The sequence below is a fragment of the Aspergillus nomiae genome (genome assembly GCF_001204775.2).
Source record: "Aspergillus nomiae NRRL 13137 chromosome Unknown contig00236, whole genome shotgun sequence".
Classification (NCBI taxonomy): domain Eukaryota; kingdom Fungi; phylum Ascomycota; class Eurotiomycetes; order Eurotiales; family Aspergillaceae; genus Aspergillus; species Aspergillus nomiae.
Window position 1 is genome coordinate 1 of NW_015378291.1, and position 17,259 is coordinate 17,259.

The window sequence follows — 17,259 nt, forward strand, 5'->3', positions numbered from 1 at the left end:
ATCAGAGAGAGAGAGAGAGAGAGGAAAAAAAAAGGGAGAAGGAAACAAAAAGAGCCCACACCATCCATAACTGCAGAACATAGGAAATATCAAGGAATCAAAGATATCACTGGGAAGAAATGGGCATACTGCCAAGGCTAGAAAGGGAATTTTCAACACATCAAGGCACAAATAGCTCAGAGAAAAAAGGTAAGAGGGAAAAAATAGAGACGTCGCGTATCGAAGTGCATCGTGGTCATCAAACAGCGGATCCCATGGGCAAATGCGACCGTACACTTCCCCGTCGTCAGCGTCCGAAGTTCATGCAAGTCCAGCGCGTGTTTCCTTCGGGGGCTGAGCAGCCTCACGAGCACCCAGAAATCCCGCGCCTCCCCGCTGATCGGTTGTCGGTTCGTGGTCCTGGTCGTGGCGAGTGAGTAGCGATGCGACGTTTCCAAAGGTCAAAAAGAGGTATTGAGAAGAATAGAATTAGGTAGTAGAAGGTGATGTCGTAGCGTTCGAGGGTACAATGGACCGCGTGGTGGCGAGTCCAGCTTAGTTAATGGCGTGGATCCATTACATGACCGTGCAACAGCCTCCCTGCTGCTGAGGAGCGTATGGGTCATCGCGTTTGTCGACCTGGGAGGAGGTTGGTTAGTTTCCCTGATTCTGTTTTCGATCGCACGAGCTAGACGCAGAGTCCCTCGTGGAGGGGAGATTTTGACGTCGCATACCTGACCCCATACGGAAGGTACCATAAAGTCGCGAGTGTTGTTGCAGTAGTTAATCAGCCTGTTCCAGTCCAGACGGATGGTATCAGTATCCGTCGGTCGCACACGAGGGGTAGAACAAGTGGGAATTGGGAACGACGTACGACATCGCAGCCTCGGACACTTTGACCCGGGGACGGTCCAGGTCTTCCTTCAGACGAGCATTGAGTTCTGTCAATCGTCGATACTTCAAATCGGCCACACTTTGCTTCTTGTTCTTCACATCCCCTCCCGATCGAAGCTCGTAGGCAGGCATCGTGATAGATTAAGTTGTTCTTGGTTTCTTTTTCTTTTTATCTTAATCTTTTTGTATTATCGGGACGATTGAGGTGTGAATTAACTATATGCGCACACACACACACGGGAAGGGAGGGGGTTTGTGTGGGTTGGACCGGTAAGTAGGAAGAGAATGTGGTCAAGTAAGGTTCGCGCGTCGAGCCGAGTGAGTAAGGGGAAAGAAGGCGGACCGACCAAAAGGGAGAGGCTGCGGTTATGGTGGGAGGAAATTAAATTATGAGCGAGAGAACGACTTTCCAATATTACTTTGGGGGGGAAGGGTTCAACGGAGAGAACGACCGAATAGGCTGACCCGGAAATAATTGCTCAAGTGGAAATAAAAGAATAAAAAGGAAGAAAAGTAAAAAAGAAGCAAAAAGGCGAGGTCCCGAGACAAGGATTAGAACTTGGGAAAGAGTGACAAGTCGAGAGGCTAAGAAAGAGGAGAGAGAAATGGGAAATGAAGAATTGGGTGGTCTGTGAGGCGACCTTTGAACTTTGGTTTTTGGGGGGAAGATCTCGGATGTTAGTTTTTAATTAACGAACCAACTTCCCTCTTACCTCTTCTCAGCTTTTTTCCTTCTTCCCCCTGAACCTGGGAAAAAAAATGGAGTAAAATATAACTAGTCTAGCTAGTTACTTAGTCTCATTAGTCAGTTTATCTCCCCTAGTAAAAAATAAAAATAAAAAACAACCACCACCAAAAAAAAAAAAGCGGATGATCGATGTGGAAAAAGTAGTCAAATTTGGGAACGGATCATCCGATTGTCTATTCATCGAAGCTCCTAAGAAGGATGAGCGAAACCCATTGGATTCATAGTGCCTCTTGTTATTATGATTCTGATTGATCTTACGTCCGCTTCTGTATTACATTCCTCATTGAATGTCTCTCGCATGGACGCTTCCATCCCCTCACGTGTTCTCGATGTTACCGTATCATACACCACACGTGATGACCGGCCATTGATGGTCTGTTTCATGGTCTATTGGAGGTCATGGCCATTGCCCGTCCTGCAGACTGGATGGTGACTTGTACAAAGTCCTCGACAGGATCCAGGTCCTTACCGAGTACACACGACCAAGTGGTTCCCCAGCTGACTGATCACGGAGAGGGACCCAATCCCTCTGGTGGAATGCGACCCCATTGTTTTCTCCAGCCGGCGTATTGTCCGAGTCCGAGCTCCTTCCAGGATATCAGACTGGCTCCAGGCTCACGAACCACCCAGAGCTGAATCCCCATTCCCGGGCAGAAATATAGCCAGGGATTAGACCCTTCTTTTAGTCCCAGCCTAGATTGCATATTTATACCATGACTTGGAGTGAAGGATCACGCGGCGTCGCGCTGACTGCCCTTCTTATCACGTGACTTAGGTCGCTTAACCGAAGTGGGAAGCCCTTCGGCCTGTTTTTTGAATTCTCGCACACGCCCGCCAGAGCCAAAGATCCCTCCCCAACCGACGTTGAAGGGCCGTCGCGTGGCAGTGTATTCGCAAATAGGGACTTTATCGCTTTCGACACTTGCTGCCCGCCGTTGTCGAGCGAAATCCACCATTTTTCGCCCCTCGAACCACAGACGTGTGCCGTTTTTGCCATAATTCGATAGGAATCGCTCATCCCGAAGCATTCGTCGCCCATCATGCCGCCTCCTCCCCATATCAAGCCCGAAAATGTCCTGAAGGTGAGTGGAACCTTCTGCTGCGATGGACATCGATGCAAAATCATGACGGTCGCGGATAACGGAGATGCTTGATGGAAACTAACGCTGGCGTTTTTGCTCGTCTTAGAGGGCTCAGGAACTTATCGCCGTGGGCCAGGCCCCCGCCGCCCTTAATGTCCTTCACGAACATGTCACCTCCAAGAGGACGCGCAGCAGCCCCATCGCTTCGCTGGAACCGGTTATGCTACTTTTCGTCGAGCTGTGCGTGGATCTTCGCAAGGGAAAGGCCGCCAAGGATGGATTGTATCAATATAAGAACATCGCTCAGAACACCAATGTGGCCACTATCGAGGTACGCGAACCATGGGCGATCGGAGGTGGATCAGATAGAAGCTTACAGGTTGTGTGTATTTGCAGGTCGTCCTCAAGAAGTTTATCGAACTCGCCGAGAAGAAGGTGACCGAAGCCCAAGCCAAGGCCGATGAGATCCAGTCCTCGTTGGAATCGGCCGCCCCCTCGACCAATGTGGAAGATTTGGAAGCCATCGAAACCCCCGAGACCATCCTTCTCGCCACTGTTTCCGGTGAGCAGTCCCGTGATCGTACCGACCGTGCTGTCGTGACCCCATGGCTCAAGTTCCTTTGGGAGACCTACCGGACCGTTCTGGAAATCTTGAAGAACAATGCTCGTCTCGAGGTGATGTACCAGACCACCGCTCTCCAGGCCTTCCAGTTCTGCCTGAAATACACCCGCAAGACGGAATTCCGCAGGCTCTGTGAGCTCCTCCGGAACCATGTGCAGAACGCTGCCAAGTATTCCGCTCAGATGCACGCCATCAACCTGAGCGATCCCGATACTCTCCAGCGCCATTTGGATACCCGTTTCCAGCAGTTGAATGTGGCCGTTGAGTTGGAACTCTGGCAGGAGGCTTTCCGCAGCATTGAGGACATCCACACCCTTCTGAGCCTCAGCAAGCGCCCGGCCAAGAACGTCATGATGGCCAACTACTACGAGAAGCTGGCTCGCATCTTCCTGGTTAGCGAGAACTATCTTTTCCACGCCGCTGCCTGGAGCCGCTACTACAACCTCCTCCGCCAGTCCGCTGCCGCCCTCGCCGCCGGTCAGGGTACCAAGAAGGAGAACCCTTCTGTTACTGATGCCGACATGACCAAGCGCCTCTTTCGTCCTCCTGTCTGCTCTTGCCATTCCCGTGATCAGCACCTCTCGCTCTCGTGGCGCCTTGGTCGATGTGGATGAGGTCCGCAAGAACAAGAACACTCGCCTCACCAACCTTCTGGGTATGGCCCAGTCCCCCACCCGTGCGGTCCTCTTCAAGGATGCTCTCAACAAGGGACTGCTGAAGCGTGTTCGCCCTGAGATCCGTGACCTCTACAACATCCTCGAGGTCGACTTCCACCCCCTGTCCATCTGCAAGAAGATCACCCCTATCCTTAAGCAGATTGGCGCTGATCCCGAGATGGAGAAGTACGTTGTGCCTCTTCAGCAGGTCATTCTGACCCGTCTCTTCCAGCAGCTGTCTCAGGTTTATGAGTCGGTTTCGCTGAAGTTCGTGTACGAGCTGGCCCAGTTCCCCGACCCCTTCCAGGTCACCCCCGCCATGATCGAGAAGTTCATCATGAACGGCTGCAAGAAGGGCGATCTTGCCATTCGGGTGGACCACATCTCGGGTGTTCTTACCTTCGATACCGACGTCTTCTCGTCTGCTAAGGCCCTGCACTCTGGCAGCGCCGCTGGATCTGCTGAAAGCGAGATCGGCTCGGTGCAGCGCATGCAGAACACTCCTGCTGAAATCGCCCGCCTGCAGCTCACCCGCCTCGCCAAGACTCTTCATGTTTCGTGCATGTATGTCGATCCCTCGTACAACGAGGCTCGTCTGCAAGCCAAGCAGGCCGCCCACGCCCGCGCTGCTGCTGGTGCTGCCAAGGAGCATGAGGAGACCTTGCTCGCCGTGTCGTTATCGACAAGAAGAAGGAGGCCGCCACTGACGCTCTCCAGCGTAAGCAGAGAGAGGAGGAGACCCGCAAGCGGATCCGTACCCAGCAGCTCCAAGAGGCTGAGAAGCAGCGTCTGCTTGATGAGCAGCGCGAGCGTGAGAAGAAGCGCATCAAGGATGAGCAGGATCGTATCCGCGAGCAGGAACTCAAGAAGCAAATTGAGGAGTTGAAGAGCGGAGTGAAGGGCATTGACCTCAGCGAAGTTGATCTCAAGGACCTCGATGCTAACCGCCTTCGTGCGATGAAGCTCGCCCAGCTCGAGAAGGAGAAGAACGAACTCAACGATCGTATTCGCACCACTGGTAAGCGTATTGACCATCTGGAGCGTGCTTTCCGTCGCGAGGAGTTGAAACACATTCCTGCCGACTATGAGGCACAGAAGAAGCGTGATATGGAGCTCTACGAGGCCATGAAGGCCGAGACCTTGAAGGAGGCTGAGGACAAGCACAAGGAGGCTGTTGCTCTCAAGCACCGTCTCAGCCGTCTGGTACCTGTGTTCAACAACTTCCGCAAGGATGTCTCTGAGAAGCGTCACGAGGAGTTTGAGAGGCGCCGCAAGGCTGCCGAGAGAGACTTCGAGGCCAAGAAGAAGCAACGTATCAAGGAAGTGCAGGACCGTAGGCGCCGTGAGAGGGCTGAGCGTGAGGAAGCTGAACGTCGCCAGAAGGAGGAAGAGGAGCGTATTCAGCGTGAAGAAGAAGAGCGTGCTGCCAAGGAGGAAGAGCGCAGACGTGTTCTGGCTGAGGAGAAGGCGAAGCGCGAAGAGGAGAGAAAGTGAGTGCACGGTTTTGACCCCTGTTGGCTTATTTTGTCAACATTGAAGAAGTGTTGCTAACCTTACTTCCAGGAAACTCGATGAGATTGCCCTTAAACAGAAGCAGCGCGAAGAGGAAGCCGAAGCCCGTCTTGCTTCCCGGAAAGCCGGTGTTCCAGCGCCGCCCTCTCGTGCAGAGCCCGAACGTACTGCTCCTCGCCTCAACCTGGCTCCTCGCACTGGTGGCGGACCTAGCTGGAGAGAGCGCCAGGCCGCCAAGGAGGCCACCGGCGGTGCTGCTCCTGAGCCTGCCAAGGAAGAGCCTGCCAAGGAAGAGCCTGCTGCTGCCCAGCCTCCCCGCCGGACCGGTGGCTACGTGCCTCCTCATCTCCGCTCTGGTTCTTCAACTGCCCCCGCTGCTCCCCCTTCTAACGGCGCTGCACCAAGCCGCTACGTGCCCCCTAGTGCTCGCGAGTCCGGTTCCTCCACTCCCCCCTCTCGTACGCAAACCCCCGCTACTACTTCTGAGGAGCCTAAGAGCGCTGGAAAGTGGGTGCCTCGGTGGAAGCAGCAACAAGGCCAGTAAATAATTCACGTCGTTTGAAAAGTTTCTTGGAATGTTGAAAGGATGTGTTGCTTTTACAATTTCTCCCTTTTTATTCTCTCTCACCCTCATGTTCGCATTGTCTCCTCCACGGTATCATTTACCTTGTTTCTATGATGATCGCTGAGACTCCAGGGACATCTTTTAATCTGGTCCCTAGATAGTCTCTCATGTTCACCAAATGCATTTATGTTCCATTAAATGAAGTCTTCACCTTCTTTCCTGTCATATCCGACAGCTACTTGGATGGATAATGCAGAAGCTATGAGTCTCTTTCTTTCACCGTATATGATTGTCACCTTTCCGCTTTTGTTCAAACTCTTGCCAATGGGTAATTGGTGGCGTATGATGTCTAATTCATGTTGATTTGACTTGACACTCTTACCTACCTTTCATATAAATATTGCAGATTGATTCGGGAATTGTTACGAACATGCTACACCCAGTAACTGAGTAGCGTACTTCGCCTGATTATTTCCTTGGGTGGGTACTTTCCGTTAAACTATCCATGGCATTCTTTGTTTATCTGGTGTGTCCTTTTCAACGCCTTACTGTACAAAGCAGAAAACACTGGCAAGAAACGGACCGGTGTAACTGGTAAAGGAATGTATCTCGACCTGCGAAGAGAAAGAAAACGAACAACAAAGAGGATTGGTTAAGATGTCGTATCTAATGGGCCGCGATTGGCAGGGTAAGTACTTCAAAAAAGGAGATAGATAGGGTGTATGTATGTATGTCTGGTTGTCTCGTGTAGTATTTATGTTGAGAATAGGTTCAGAACAAAGGAATAAGTGCACGACGTGAATGAAGATCTATATACTTGGAAAGGAAGAGTCAAAGTCAAAGTAAAAAGGGGTATGTCGCAGCCTCTAATATTGCGCGATTTCATTCATATGCTGAGGCGATGTTATCGTGAGAATTTCCGTTCGTGAGTTTGGTTTCAAGCAGCGGCAGTGGCGGCTTCTGCGCCGGCAGCTCCGAAGAGTCTCTCCCTCCATTCTCCGCAGACGGCTTCGAAGCCGCTGACAACGTCTCCGCACTCGCGCCCGGCTTCGCGGTCTCGAAGACGGCGATCCCAATCGCCTTTCTCAATCCACCGGGTGCCCTCTTCGCGACCTTCTTCTTCACGGCGGAGTTCGGAGACCAGTTCGCGCGCGGATCGGAGTCTTCGAGAGGCGGTGGCTGTTAGCTGGCGCGATTCGTAAAGCGTATCGCTTAAGCTTTGTAAAGAGAGTGTGATTTCGGATGTTTGCGAAACGAGTGATTGGAGGGAATAGAGCGGGTTAAGAGCGGGTGAGTGAGAGGGTGTTGAAGGTCCTGATGAGTGACGGGATTGGACCGGGAAAGGATAAGGGAGGTTGGGTAAGAGCTCGTCGTCGATCAGAGGGATGAGGGAATCTATAGCATCTTCGGAGAGAAGAGGGAAAGGAGAGAAAAGGAGAGGGTGGGTGAGTGTTTGGAGAGTCCGAGTTTGGTGGGTGAGATGTGAAGTAATGGAAGAGTGTGCTGTGATAAGTCTGTGCGCAGAGGCCAAAATCAGTATAATTACTTCACAAAAGCAAATCAGTCTGGACGAGTGAAGGACGGCCATACCTCATAGCATTGTTTTCGATCCCACTCTGTCCACCAAGGTCCCGAAGTGCTTCAACAACGCGAGCAATGGCGTGATCACTTTCACTCCCATTGTTTTCCAATCCCCGCCGAGCCAAGCTCTCAACCTCCGCCATCTGCATCTCTAGACTTGGCGAGATGTCCGCCGCTTCCTCCAGGTCCGAGTCAGGGCCGTAGTCTGAACCGTCATATTGTGATTCGGTTCGGCGATGTCGATGACCACCATTCCGAGTCTTGGGTTTTGGAGGCTGCAGGGAAGCACGCTCGGACGAGTAACCCGACGACGGTGTCCTGGTTCCCATGTGATAGCCGTCCTCTGAGTCGCTGCGATCCATATGTTGCGAATCGGCAGGGATATGTTCGACTTCCTGTCCTGACGCATACCCATAGCCACCCTCCTCCTGCTCCCAAGCATCAGCCAGTTCGTCTGCAAGGTTTCCCAAGCCACCCCCACCCATATCCGCAGCACTGCCAAAGTCACCCGACATTCTATAATGAGATCCGTTTATGCTTTGCGCATGGTGTCCGCGGGCCGGCGATGACGGGGCTGAAAAGCGAGGGGACATAGGCGACCTTGGAGGGCTATGAGAGAAGCCATTTGGAGCATATGTGCCTGGAGAAATAGGGTCAAAGTCGATGCTAGATTGGGACGGATGATGGCGGTGAGACAGCCTCAGGGGAGATGGTGGGATGGACGGCATGGTTCAACCCCAGCCAGTTGGATGGATAATCGGAAAAAGAGAAGGTTGGGAAAGAAAGACTGCAGGTGTCACTCAGACAACGTTTTAATATAGCGGAGCGAACGAGCCGTTGGAAATTGCAGCTGCAAGGGTCCCTCCGATGATGGTCTGGGAACGTGACCAGGGGTTGCGGCGCGGAGGGGAAAGTAGAGTAAAAGGATGTCAACAATACTGGGTCAACCGCATCACCAGGACGCTCCAGGAAATATTTGTAAAAAAAAAAGAGAGACAAAAGTTCAAGCTCTGTACCTCAAAACAAACCAAGATATTTACCAGTGACAATGATTCGAGGGAGTGAATGAATGAGACGACGGCGTGAAGCAAAATAAGGGAAAGTAGAGGCCGTCCAAATCATCGGCCAGAGCGGCATTTTTCCCGTGACCGCCGAAGCCCCAATTGGGCCGATGGTTTCTTTCCCCACGGCGGAGCTTCAATTCAATCAATTACCTTCAGGACAATTTAATAATTTCCCACCATATTCCTCTGTTTCTATATAACCTATCACTGATTACCTATTCTTAACCATCCATTTATATTCATTCACTTTCCATTTCATACTGACCACACCACCATGAGTTCCATCCGGCGCATGTCCCCGACGGACCTACTCTCCCTCAACCTGACGAATCTCGACCCATTAACGGAGAACTATGACCTGGGCTTCTACCTTAATTACCTCATGCGGTGGCCTTCCCTCTTCAGCAGCGTCCAAGACCGCCGGGAAGGCATTGTCGGTTACAGTATGTGGAAGGAATAACCATAATGCTTGTTCCATGACACCCAGATTTAGATTCTGGGCCCCACTACATATCGCATATGCATGTCGCTAACGTGGCGCCATTCATATAACAGTCATGGGAAAGACCGAAGAACAACACCCGTCCATGCGTCACTCTGAACACTATACTCCCTGGCACGGCCACATCACCGTCTTGACGGTGGCGCCCGCATGGCGTCGGCTTGGCCACGCTCGCCGTCTCACCGAGAGACTCGAGCGTGGATCCGACATCAACGACGCCTGGTTTGTGGACTTGTATGTCCGGTCTGGGAATAAGATAGCGGTGGACATGTATAAGGGAATGGGGTGAGTGTCGCGCGATCCAATGCGCATGTCGCAAATTTGCAAGGCTGACAAGGGCTCCTACAACAGATACTCTGTATTCCGACGGGTGGTGAATTACTATAGCGATGATCCGACGGGAATGTCAGATTCCGGTGAAGACGCATTTGATATGCGGAAGCCATGCTCTCGAGATAAGAATCTACAACATGTACGGGAAAATGGGGAGGATTTCCTTGTTAGTCCAGAGGATGTTTCATAGAGTCCCTGGTCTGTTTCGATGTTTGCTTGGGTATGTGCATAATAAAAGTGCGGTATATTTTAGCATTCAGGTGTTTCGGTGTTATCTTCGATCTTCTGTCTCTTTTGTGTTGTTCTTGCATTCGGGATTCTTTGCAGTGCTTCGCGCTCTATTAGATGATGTCGACATAAATGTGTACGGAATGAAGAAAACTGCATTGAGTGGAACATGCGCTCTAAAATGTTTCTGGCGCTTAAAATACTGTAGCGTCAAGTCCTGAAATTGTAGTCTATCTATTTGACATTAAATTATGTATAAACGTGCAAACTTAAAAGCAAGTATCTATGAAAGCATGCAACTTTTCTAGGGCCCAAAACTCCAGCCTCCCGGCATAATGCAATGACTTCGTGTGGTGAGATATCATTCGACCGTTACGATCTGTTCAAGTTGGGGTGTCCCGTTAGGGGCATAGAAATCCTGAGAAGGGATGCCGATAGCTCTGTGTTGGAGCGGCCTCGTTTTCCTACCGGGGCTTGACTCCAAAGGGCAAGAACAGCATTCCTCATATGCCTTCAGGCCTGATAGGAAGAGGCAGGGCTCCTGAGTTTAGGCTTTAGCAGTAAGATGGAAGCCTGTGCGAGACAGTCTCAGCGCAGCAAAAATCGAAGAAGCTGTGATGAGACAGCAGGCAGTGAAAAGTTGAACACCAAGATACTTATGGGTGCTGTCCAGAATGGCACCGCCGATTGGTGTTCCGATTAACAGTCCGAACGAAGTGGTTGAGAAGACCATACCCAAGCGTGTTCCCAAGGTGCGGATGTCCTTGGTCATACTAGCCATGACCACCGGCGGCAGCGAAACGAAACCACCGGAAGTAAGACCATATAGAACGGCCAAGACGATGATACCAGGGACGTTGTGCACACCAATCCAGGCAAAGGCAAGAATAGCGGTAGCGGTAGCGGCAGGGGTGAGCACGTTCAAAGGGCCGGTATGGTCGGCAACGAAGTTGGGCAAGACTCGTCCAAAGGTGGACCCGGCGTTCAGCATGGAAAGAAGATAGAAACCCAGGTTGGAGTCGACAATCCCAGTCTGGATGGCGTAGGACTGGACGTAGAACAAGAAGTTGTAGAACCCCAAAAAGCCCATAAACATAGCGATGGAAAACATGACAAATTGCGGTTCTTTGTACGCTGAAAGCTGAAACAGCTTACGCTTCTCCTTAGGCTGGAAGCGCATTCGCATGAGGCAACATGAGATGCAGCAGGTTCCGAAACAAAGGAACCCCAACGCACGCGTAGCCCACTCGAACCCAACCCTCTCCTGCAGTTGATTGAACATTATTGGGTAGATCACGCCACCAATGCTGCTTCCCGAGGCAGCCAGTCCATTGGCAAGCCCTCTCTTCTTCTGGAAGTACTGAGGTAGGATGGCGACCGAGGGGACGAACAGACAGCCGGCTGATAGTCCGATAACAACCCCTTGTGCGAGGATTAGGTGCCAGAACTTGGAGGATAGGCTAGTCATCATAAGGCCAAATGGCAGCCCAACAGACCCGAAGGTGATAAGGCCACGGAAATAGCCTGCATCAAACAGGGGACCAGTCACGACTCCGAACAACATGAGAAGGAACGACTGCAAGGATCCAATCCAGGCAATAGAGTCTGAGGACATGTCGGACAAGAAACTCTGTTCGTAGTACGTTTGGAATGCACCCCAGGTGTTGATGACACCCCTAAAATATGACGAAGTTAGTGAGTTGCCTCACAAGTAAAGGATACATGTCGAAGTGAATCGCACGACGTATGCATGGTACATACCAAGAATTGAAGAACAGGAAGAACGAGCCAAGGACTTGCAGCCAGGTATTCAACCCCGTGTCAAAGGTTGGCTCTTCTTCGGCTTTCTCTCCAGAAGAAGAGTCCGACAAATCGGACCTCTGTTCGTTGCCATTATGTAGATTGTTACTTGCCCCGGGATCCACGATAACCTTCGCTTCGATATCAGCATCCGTACCCATTTTGACAGCGGCTCGCTTGCGGTTAGACAGCCCTTCTGCGAATGCAGAAACACATAGAAGACACAGGCAAGGACGGGAGGGTGAGATAGACACGCACAACGACGCTGTGGTCAAGTTTGGGGAGGCGCTTTCCGACGAAGTCTGGCAGGCCAGTAGTAATGCTACCTCAGAAAGATAAGCGAAGAGGAAACTACAGTGGTCTGAGACCGGAACAGTGGAGATTTATGAATTGGCATTACATTTTCTCAGCGCCTTTTGTCTCAGCGGGCCGATAGCAGGCTAAGCTCGCGCACCAGGTTAAACCCAGGGCCGGTGGAGACTTTCGGGGAGACGGTCCACAATCACGGGTCCCATCCTTCAAGCAAAGCCAGAAAAATTGCGAAAAAAGTAGCCTAGAACAAAGAAAAGTGTTAGTGACCCATCGGTGGAAAGCACCCTACTGGCTACCGACTGAATTACCGAGTACACACTACACAGGGCGTCAACCGTTTCACGGCGCATTGCCGACGGTGACTACCATATCCGAAGCTGAATCTTCAATCCTGATGTATCGACTGCAAGGCTACCCCAAGTATTGCGAATGCCCAACACTTGAACACCTGAGCTTCAGACCGATGATAATTGAGACCTGTAGGTTTCATGAGGTCCCATCATTGATTGGCTCAAGGACGAGTGGTCGGCAGTCACCGCATCAAACGTCTAGCCGAGTAGTGCGACGACGTGCCGATTATCCAGCGGGGAAGGAGACCATATTATTAATCCATGTCACATTTGATCTTTCAGAGGATGATCATTCAGGAATCTTGGCTGTCTTGGTATCAATTGGCTCAGCCCATATGAACCGTATATCGGCCCAAAAAAGGACGTGGACGAAATTAAGGTCCTTTTCCATGAGTCACGACCCAGTGGAGTCTGCGGGTTCCGATTTCACCTCCGAACAATAAACCTGTATTGATACGGAGAAGCCCTAAATCTCCACGTGGGAGATCATGATGCGGGCTTATCGATTGATATCTGCATTAAGGCCATTATCGTCCGTCTGACCCCCAGGGACCTCTGTACAATCAGCAGCGACGTAACCCGGTCTCTTGTTTAAGAATGTGGGGGAACTTGAATAATCCTTGATCACCTGTTTATCGCCTTTTGCATTGTTTGACATGATCGTATTTGAACCGGCCCCGGAAAATCTCCCACCCGGCGCAGACCCTAAAACGGTTTCAATCAATGTACGTAGTCCGCTCCTACGTTTTGTCACCTTCCTCTCTATAGAGTCTATACTTAGTTCGATGTCTCCACCACCTTACACATTAGGGTAACTTTATCGAGCTTGGCTCTGCATCCGCTTCGAAGCTAAGCCACAGTGTAGTTATGGCCCAAATAACCGACGCTCGCTGCAAAGTAGTATGACATCTGTCCTGATTTATGGTAGACTAGATAGAGACAATCCAGGCTACCCAGCCAATATATTACGGTTGTTAGGCCCGTCACTAATGGGGTATAGTGTATAGAAGCTGTCAAAAATAGAAGTGTATGAGACTGTCCGAAATTGAACGCTGTGGTGCCCTTCAGAAACCTTCAACCATTCGAGGTGGAATCACCTATACCAAAGCATGTAGAGCTTAGAAGCCTGCCCTTCTGAGTGAATACTCACAAGGGTTTCAATGACCCTGAAGCCTGGTGCCCCGTAATCTCATAAAACGGGTACTGTACAGGCAGTAATGCCTCGTCCTGAAGTGTCCATGACCGTGGGTTATACAAGTAAGGTGTAGAGATAGTTGTGGTACTTTCGTGAATGCAGCAAACTGGTCACCAATAATCGGGATGACAAGTGTCAACGCGCGTCTAAAATTATTTTATAGTAGCATGGTAGGATCCTATGGAAAGCAACAGTGTCAACATCAAAACTATTTTTTCTTTTTCTATATTGCAATAAACTGTACTGCGTTATCGTTTTGTGGTTTTTTCCCTTCCCAGTGACCAAGGCTGGCTAGCCATTATGGTCCGCTTTCCTACTCCAAAACTCCAAACGCTATGCTGCACACAAGGAATGAAAGAACGTACATGATAATAGAAAGAGCCCAATTTCCAATACACAGCCGCCCATTCCATCTTTTTATTTAGAGTAATTCTTCGCATGTCCAGTCCTCGTACCTAAATGAGAGATACAACAGTCAGACCCGAGTTTGAAAGGCTAGGGGATCAAAAATGTCGCTTACCATCCATCAGGCAGATATCTTCTCACGATGAGGGGAATTTTCTTCTGGTTCAGTTCCTTGATGGCGATTTGCAAGGGATCTGTCTCTCCTTCCAGATCCACAAGCACAGGAGCGTTCATACTAGAAATATGTCAGAACAACAATTCCCCGCGTCCAGGAAGTATCCGTCTATGACCCACCTGATTTGCAAGGCCCTGGTGCCCAGAACACGCGCCCGCTCATACTTGGTCATGTATGGGGTTGTCGTGCGCTGGTCGTTTGGCACCTTCCTTTCCCGCACTTGCTCCATCACTTTCCCCGAGTATCCGGCGCTAGGATCGCCCGAAACGACAACACGATCTCCATTGACTGCGGGAGTGTAGTGATCCTCTCCGTATGCTTCTGCGCCTTCCACGCCCTCAATGTCCTCGGGGTTCAAGAAGTCTTCGGGCTCATTGTCATCGTAGTCCTGACCGGCGTCGAAGTCATAGCTAGAAAAGTGTTAAACCAGAAGAACTTCTATTAAAACAGCCATCCGGCAAAGAGATCATGTTTGGCGCATCCTCTTCTCTTTGCGCTAGCTGTAGGTTGCTGTGGAGAAATGGCTTCTTACTTGTCCTCGTCACCGTGGTCACCGTAGTCAGACATTGTGCCTGTTTAAACGCAAAGGAACTGGGGAAAGATGGAGAACAAGTGCCACACAAGCGAATGAAAAGCCGATACGGAGTCCCGGACGATCTGGGGTAAAGCGATTGATGTTGCGACGGAGCTTCCGAGTGAAGAATTCGATATCGCGACTCGAGAAGGCGGCGGAAAAAGTTCCTTAGACACTAGTCCCTTTTGGGAGCTTAATCTCACCGCTTTAACAACATTTTCGGCAAAATTTCACGATAAGCAATCTCAAATAAAATTTATCCTTGTTTTCAACTGTTGCTCTTTGATCAAATTATTGCCCTAAATGCAATCATAAGTTTGGAGGTAGTAATTCTGGTGCTCTTGAGCTATGGGTCAAAAAAGAAAAGCCTCGGAAGGCTTTGATGCTCCCAAGAAGATCCTCAAGCAGACGGCGCTGGATGATACCGGTAAGGAAGCTCCCTTCCGGCCTTGAGTATCATTGAAAGACTAAGCATTCTTCAATGGATGTAGACCCGATCTACGAGGAAGCGCATTCCGATTACGATTACGCATCGTCAGAGGAAGGGAGTGTAGATAGCAATAGCCTTCATGAGACCCCGGCAACCCCCATCTCAACTATCTCAGCCAGGTACCCTTCCGAGCTGAAGACTCACCGCTGCCCTTTCGATGGATGCACAAAGGCCTTCAATCGCCCAGCCCGCCTCCAGGAACATCTCCGTTCGCATAATAACGAACGGCTCTTCGAATGTACTCACGAAAATTGCGATAAGACGTTTTTGCGAGCTTCGCATTTGAATCATCATATCAAAAGCGCTCACACCGGAGTTCGAGATTATGTATGTGATCGGCCGGAGTGTGGAAAGAGTTTTGTAACCGGGTCCCGTCTTCGTCGCCATCTGGCTGCCCATGATGGAAAAGAAAAGTACCGTTGTACGGAATATCCCCCTTGCAATGAAACCTTCCGAAAGCACTCGACCCTACAGAAGCATATAACGACCGTTCACTTGAAGCGAAAACCATTTCAATGCCCGCATATTGATCCAAGTACTGGTCTGAAATGCTCTATGGCTTTTGACACTGCTGGTCACCTGCGAGCACATGAGAGCAGAGTTCACACGGAGAAACGGTTCAGCTGCACGGAGTGCTCACAGCATATGGAAGTAGCCGACCCGTCCTCAGATAATCCTTCGGCTGGCTTGTCCGCAGTGACTTTCCCTACCTATGCTCTTCTTCAGGCTCACATTAAAACTGCCCATCCCCCACAATGCTCCAACTGTTCTATCACATGTTCGACAGCCCGTGAACTACGTCGGCATCTCGAAGTCGCACACGGCGATGTAAGTCTCGAAGAACGAAAAGTATTTCCGTGTGTGGTGCCCGGGTGTGATCGAAGCTTCACGAAGAAAGGAAATCTGACGGTCCATATCCGGACCGTCCACCAAGGCGAGAAACGGTTCGTCTGTGGCGAGACAGACCTCTCGAGCTCCAAAAAGGTAGCGGGGTGGAATGGCGATGGATGTGGAAAGCGATACGGAAGTAAACTCGCTCTCGAAGAACATATTCGTACCGCACATCTTGGCTGCCTGAATGCTAAAGCTGAACGACGACAACGTCTTGGTCTTGGTAAAGGACAACAGAATGCTCCAAGCAGACCTACTGGTATATCAGCACTGGCCGCTCTAACGGGTGAGGGCTACGCCGAAGAAACAGGTCGCCATATTCCATGTTTCTTTGATACTTGTGCGCACCGCTTTCACCGCAACTATGACCTTTGGGTGCATATGGGCAGCAAACACAGCTGTACAGAAGACGAGATCCGCGATATGTTCATGCAGCGAGCATTGCTGGCTGAAGACCCAGAGCCTATTACCGGTGACATGCTTGGAATCTACGGACTTGAGTTTGATGATGACCCCTCTTCTGAACCGTATATTCTAGGGGAAGCCTTGGGTGCGAGCGCAGATCTGGGCACAAAGGACGAAAATACCCTTGCGGGCCTGAACCCACCAGGCTTCCCCAGTACTCTGGAATTCGACTCCAACTTTATGATGCAAGATGTTGATGCGGAGACATCAAATGCTGATGATATGGCGATGATCGATCCTTTACTATCGTATGATATGATGGACGTATAGAAATTTCCAACGATAATTTCGGGTTCTTCTCATTGGCGATTTATAGTGCATGGTCAATCTGCTCTTTATTTTTTATCTTCCACGTTACTCTCTTTCTTTCATTTTTTTTTCCTCGCGCATATGATACCACAAAAGTACCTCACAGACTAGTCCAGATAATGAAGCATGATCCTTGGTTAATCAATTTAGGCCATAGCAAAATAAGCCCATGACACTCTTCCTCTTTCCATATCCTGTCTAATCTGTACAAACCCCAGCACTCAATAGCCAAGTTTCAACAAAATATACAGAGACATTTGAGCTGCAGAAAACATTAACATACACAAACCCAATAACTCCTGCGAAAGAAACCATCTTTGTACCATTCTATCTAATAATAGCAATGCTAGACTCCAAATATGAAGCTCAAGCTGTTCTGTATTGACTCCAGGTGATTTGGTACTGTTAAGGATATATTCGCGAAACCGGGATACACAAACGAGAAATAGGAGGAAAAGTAACAGAAACAAGATATGGTTATGTAGTCTAGTGAGTTGAATTTATTTTTCCTTTTGCATCTTCTCTTT

At 50.2% G+C, this 17,259-nt stretch overlaps 7 protein-coding genes across 7 annotated transcripts; 3 read left to right on the forward strand and 4 right to left on the reverse strand.

The window, feature by feature from the left end:
- Positions 1-396: 396 nt before the first annotated feature.
- On the reverse strand, positions 397-1,156 carry ANOM_007449 (guanine nucleotide-binding protein subunit gamma). Its single transcript, XM_015552705.1, has 3 exons — positions 854-1,156; positions 714-771; positions 397-618 (listed from the first exon to the last, which is right to left on the reverse strand). The coding sequence occupies exons 1-3, from the start codon at positions 1,003-1,005 to the stop codon at positions 556-558; spliced, it is 273 nt and encodes a 90-aa protein (XP_015404877.1). The 5' UTR covers positions 1,006-1,156; the 3' UTR covers positions 397-555.
- A 1,331-nt stretch (positions 1,157-2,487) lies between these two features.
- Positions 2,488-6,037, forward strand: tif32 (putative eukaryotic translation initiation factor 3 subunit EifCa; the record flags this gene model as incomplete). Its single annotated transcript, XM_015552706.1, has 6 exons — positions 2,488-2,703; positions 2,810-3,034; positions 3,100-3,873; positions 3,941-4,651; positions 4,699-5,471; positions 5,545-6,037. The coding sequence occupies exons 1-6, from the start codon at positions 2,662-2,664 to the stop codon at positions 6,035-6,037; spliced, it is 3,018 nt and encodes a 1,005-aa protein (XP_015404881.1). The 5' UTR covers positions 2,488-2,661.
- Positions 6,038-6,995: 958 nt separating this feature from the next.
- On the reverse strand, positions 6,996-8,367 carry ANOM_007451 (uncharacterized protein; the record flags this gene model as incomplete). Its single annotated transcript, XM_015552707.1, has 2 exons — positions 6,996-7,572; positions 7,649-8,367. The coding sequence occupies 2 exons, from the start codon at positions 8,365-8,367 to the stop codon at positions 6,996-6,998; spliced, it is 1,296 nt and encodes a 431-aa protein (XP_015404880.1).
- A 610-nt stretch (positions 8,368-8,977) lies between these two features.
- ANOM_007452 (peptide alpha-N-acetyltransferase complex B subunit NAT3) lies at positions 8,978-9,728 on the forward strand (the record flags this gene model as incomplete). Its single annotated transcript, XM_015552708.1, has 3 exons — positions 8,978-9,146; positions 9,259-9,490; positions 9,557-9,728. 3 exons carry the CDS (start codon positions 8,978-8,980, stop codon positions 9,726-9,728), a joined length of 573 nt encoding a protein of 190 aa, XP_015404870.1.
- A 585-nt stretch (positions 9,729-10,313) lies between these two features.
- Positions 10,314-11,727, reverse strand: ANOM_007453 (MCT family MFS transporter; the record flags this gene model as incomplete). The annotated part of the gene is made up of 2 exons (XM_015552709.1): positions 10,314-11,442; positions 11,528-11,727. 2 exons carry the CDS (start codon positions 11,725-11,727, stop codon positions 10,314-10,316), a joined length of 1,329 nt encoding a protein of 442 aa, XP_015404886.1.
- A 1,897-nt stretch (positions 11,728-13,624) lies between these two features.
- On the reverse strand, positions 13,625-14,654 carry ANOM_007454 (DNA-directed RNA polymerase core subunit RPO26). Its single transcript, XM_015552710.1, has 4 exons — positions 14,536-14,654; positions 14,123-14,413; positions 13,944-14,063; positions 13,625-13,878 (listed from the first exon to the last, which is right to left on the reverse strand). Exons 1-4 carry the CDS (start codon positions 14,568-14,570, stop codon positions 13,845-13,847), a joined length of 480 nt encoding a protein of 159 aa, XP_015404883.1. The 5' UTR covers positions 14,571-14,654; the 3' UTR covers positions 13,625-13,844.
- A 271-nt stretch (positions 14,655-14,925) lies between these two features.
- On the forward strand, positions 14,926-16,693 carry ANOM_007455 (C2H2-type zinc finger protein; the record flags this gene model as incomplete). Its single annotated transcript, XM_015552711.1, has 2 exons — positions 14,926-15,004; positions 15,069-16,693. The coding sequence occupies 2 exons, from the start codon at positions 14,926-14,928 to the stop codon at positions 16,691-16,693; spliced, it is 1,704 nt and encodes a 567-aa protein (XP_015404882.1).
- Between the last annotated feature and the right edge of the window lie 566 nt (positions 16,694-17,259).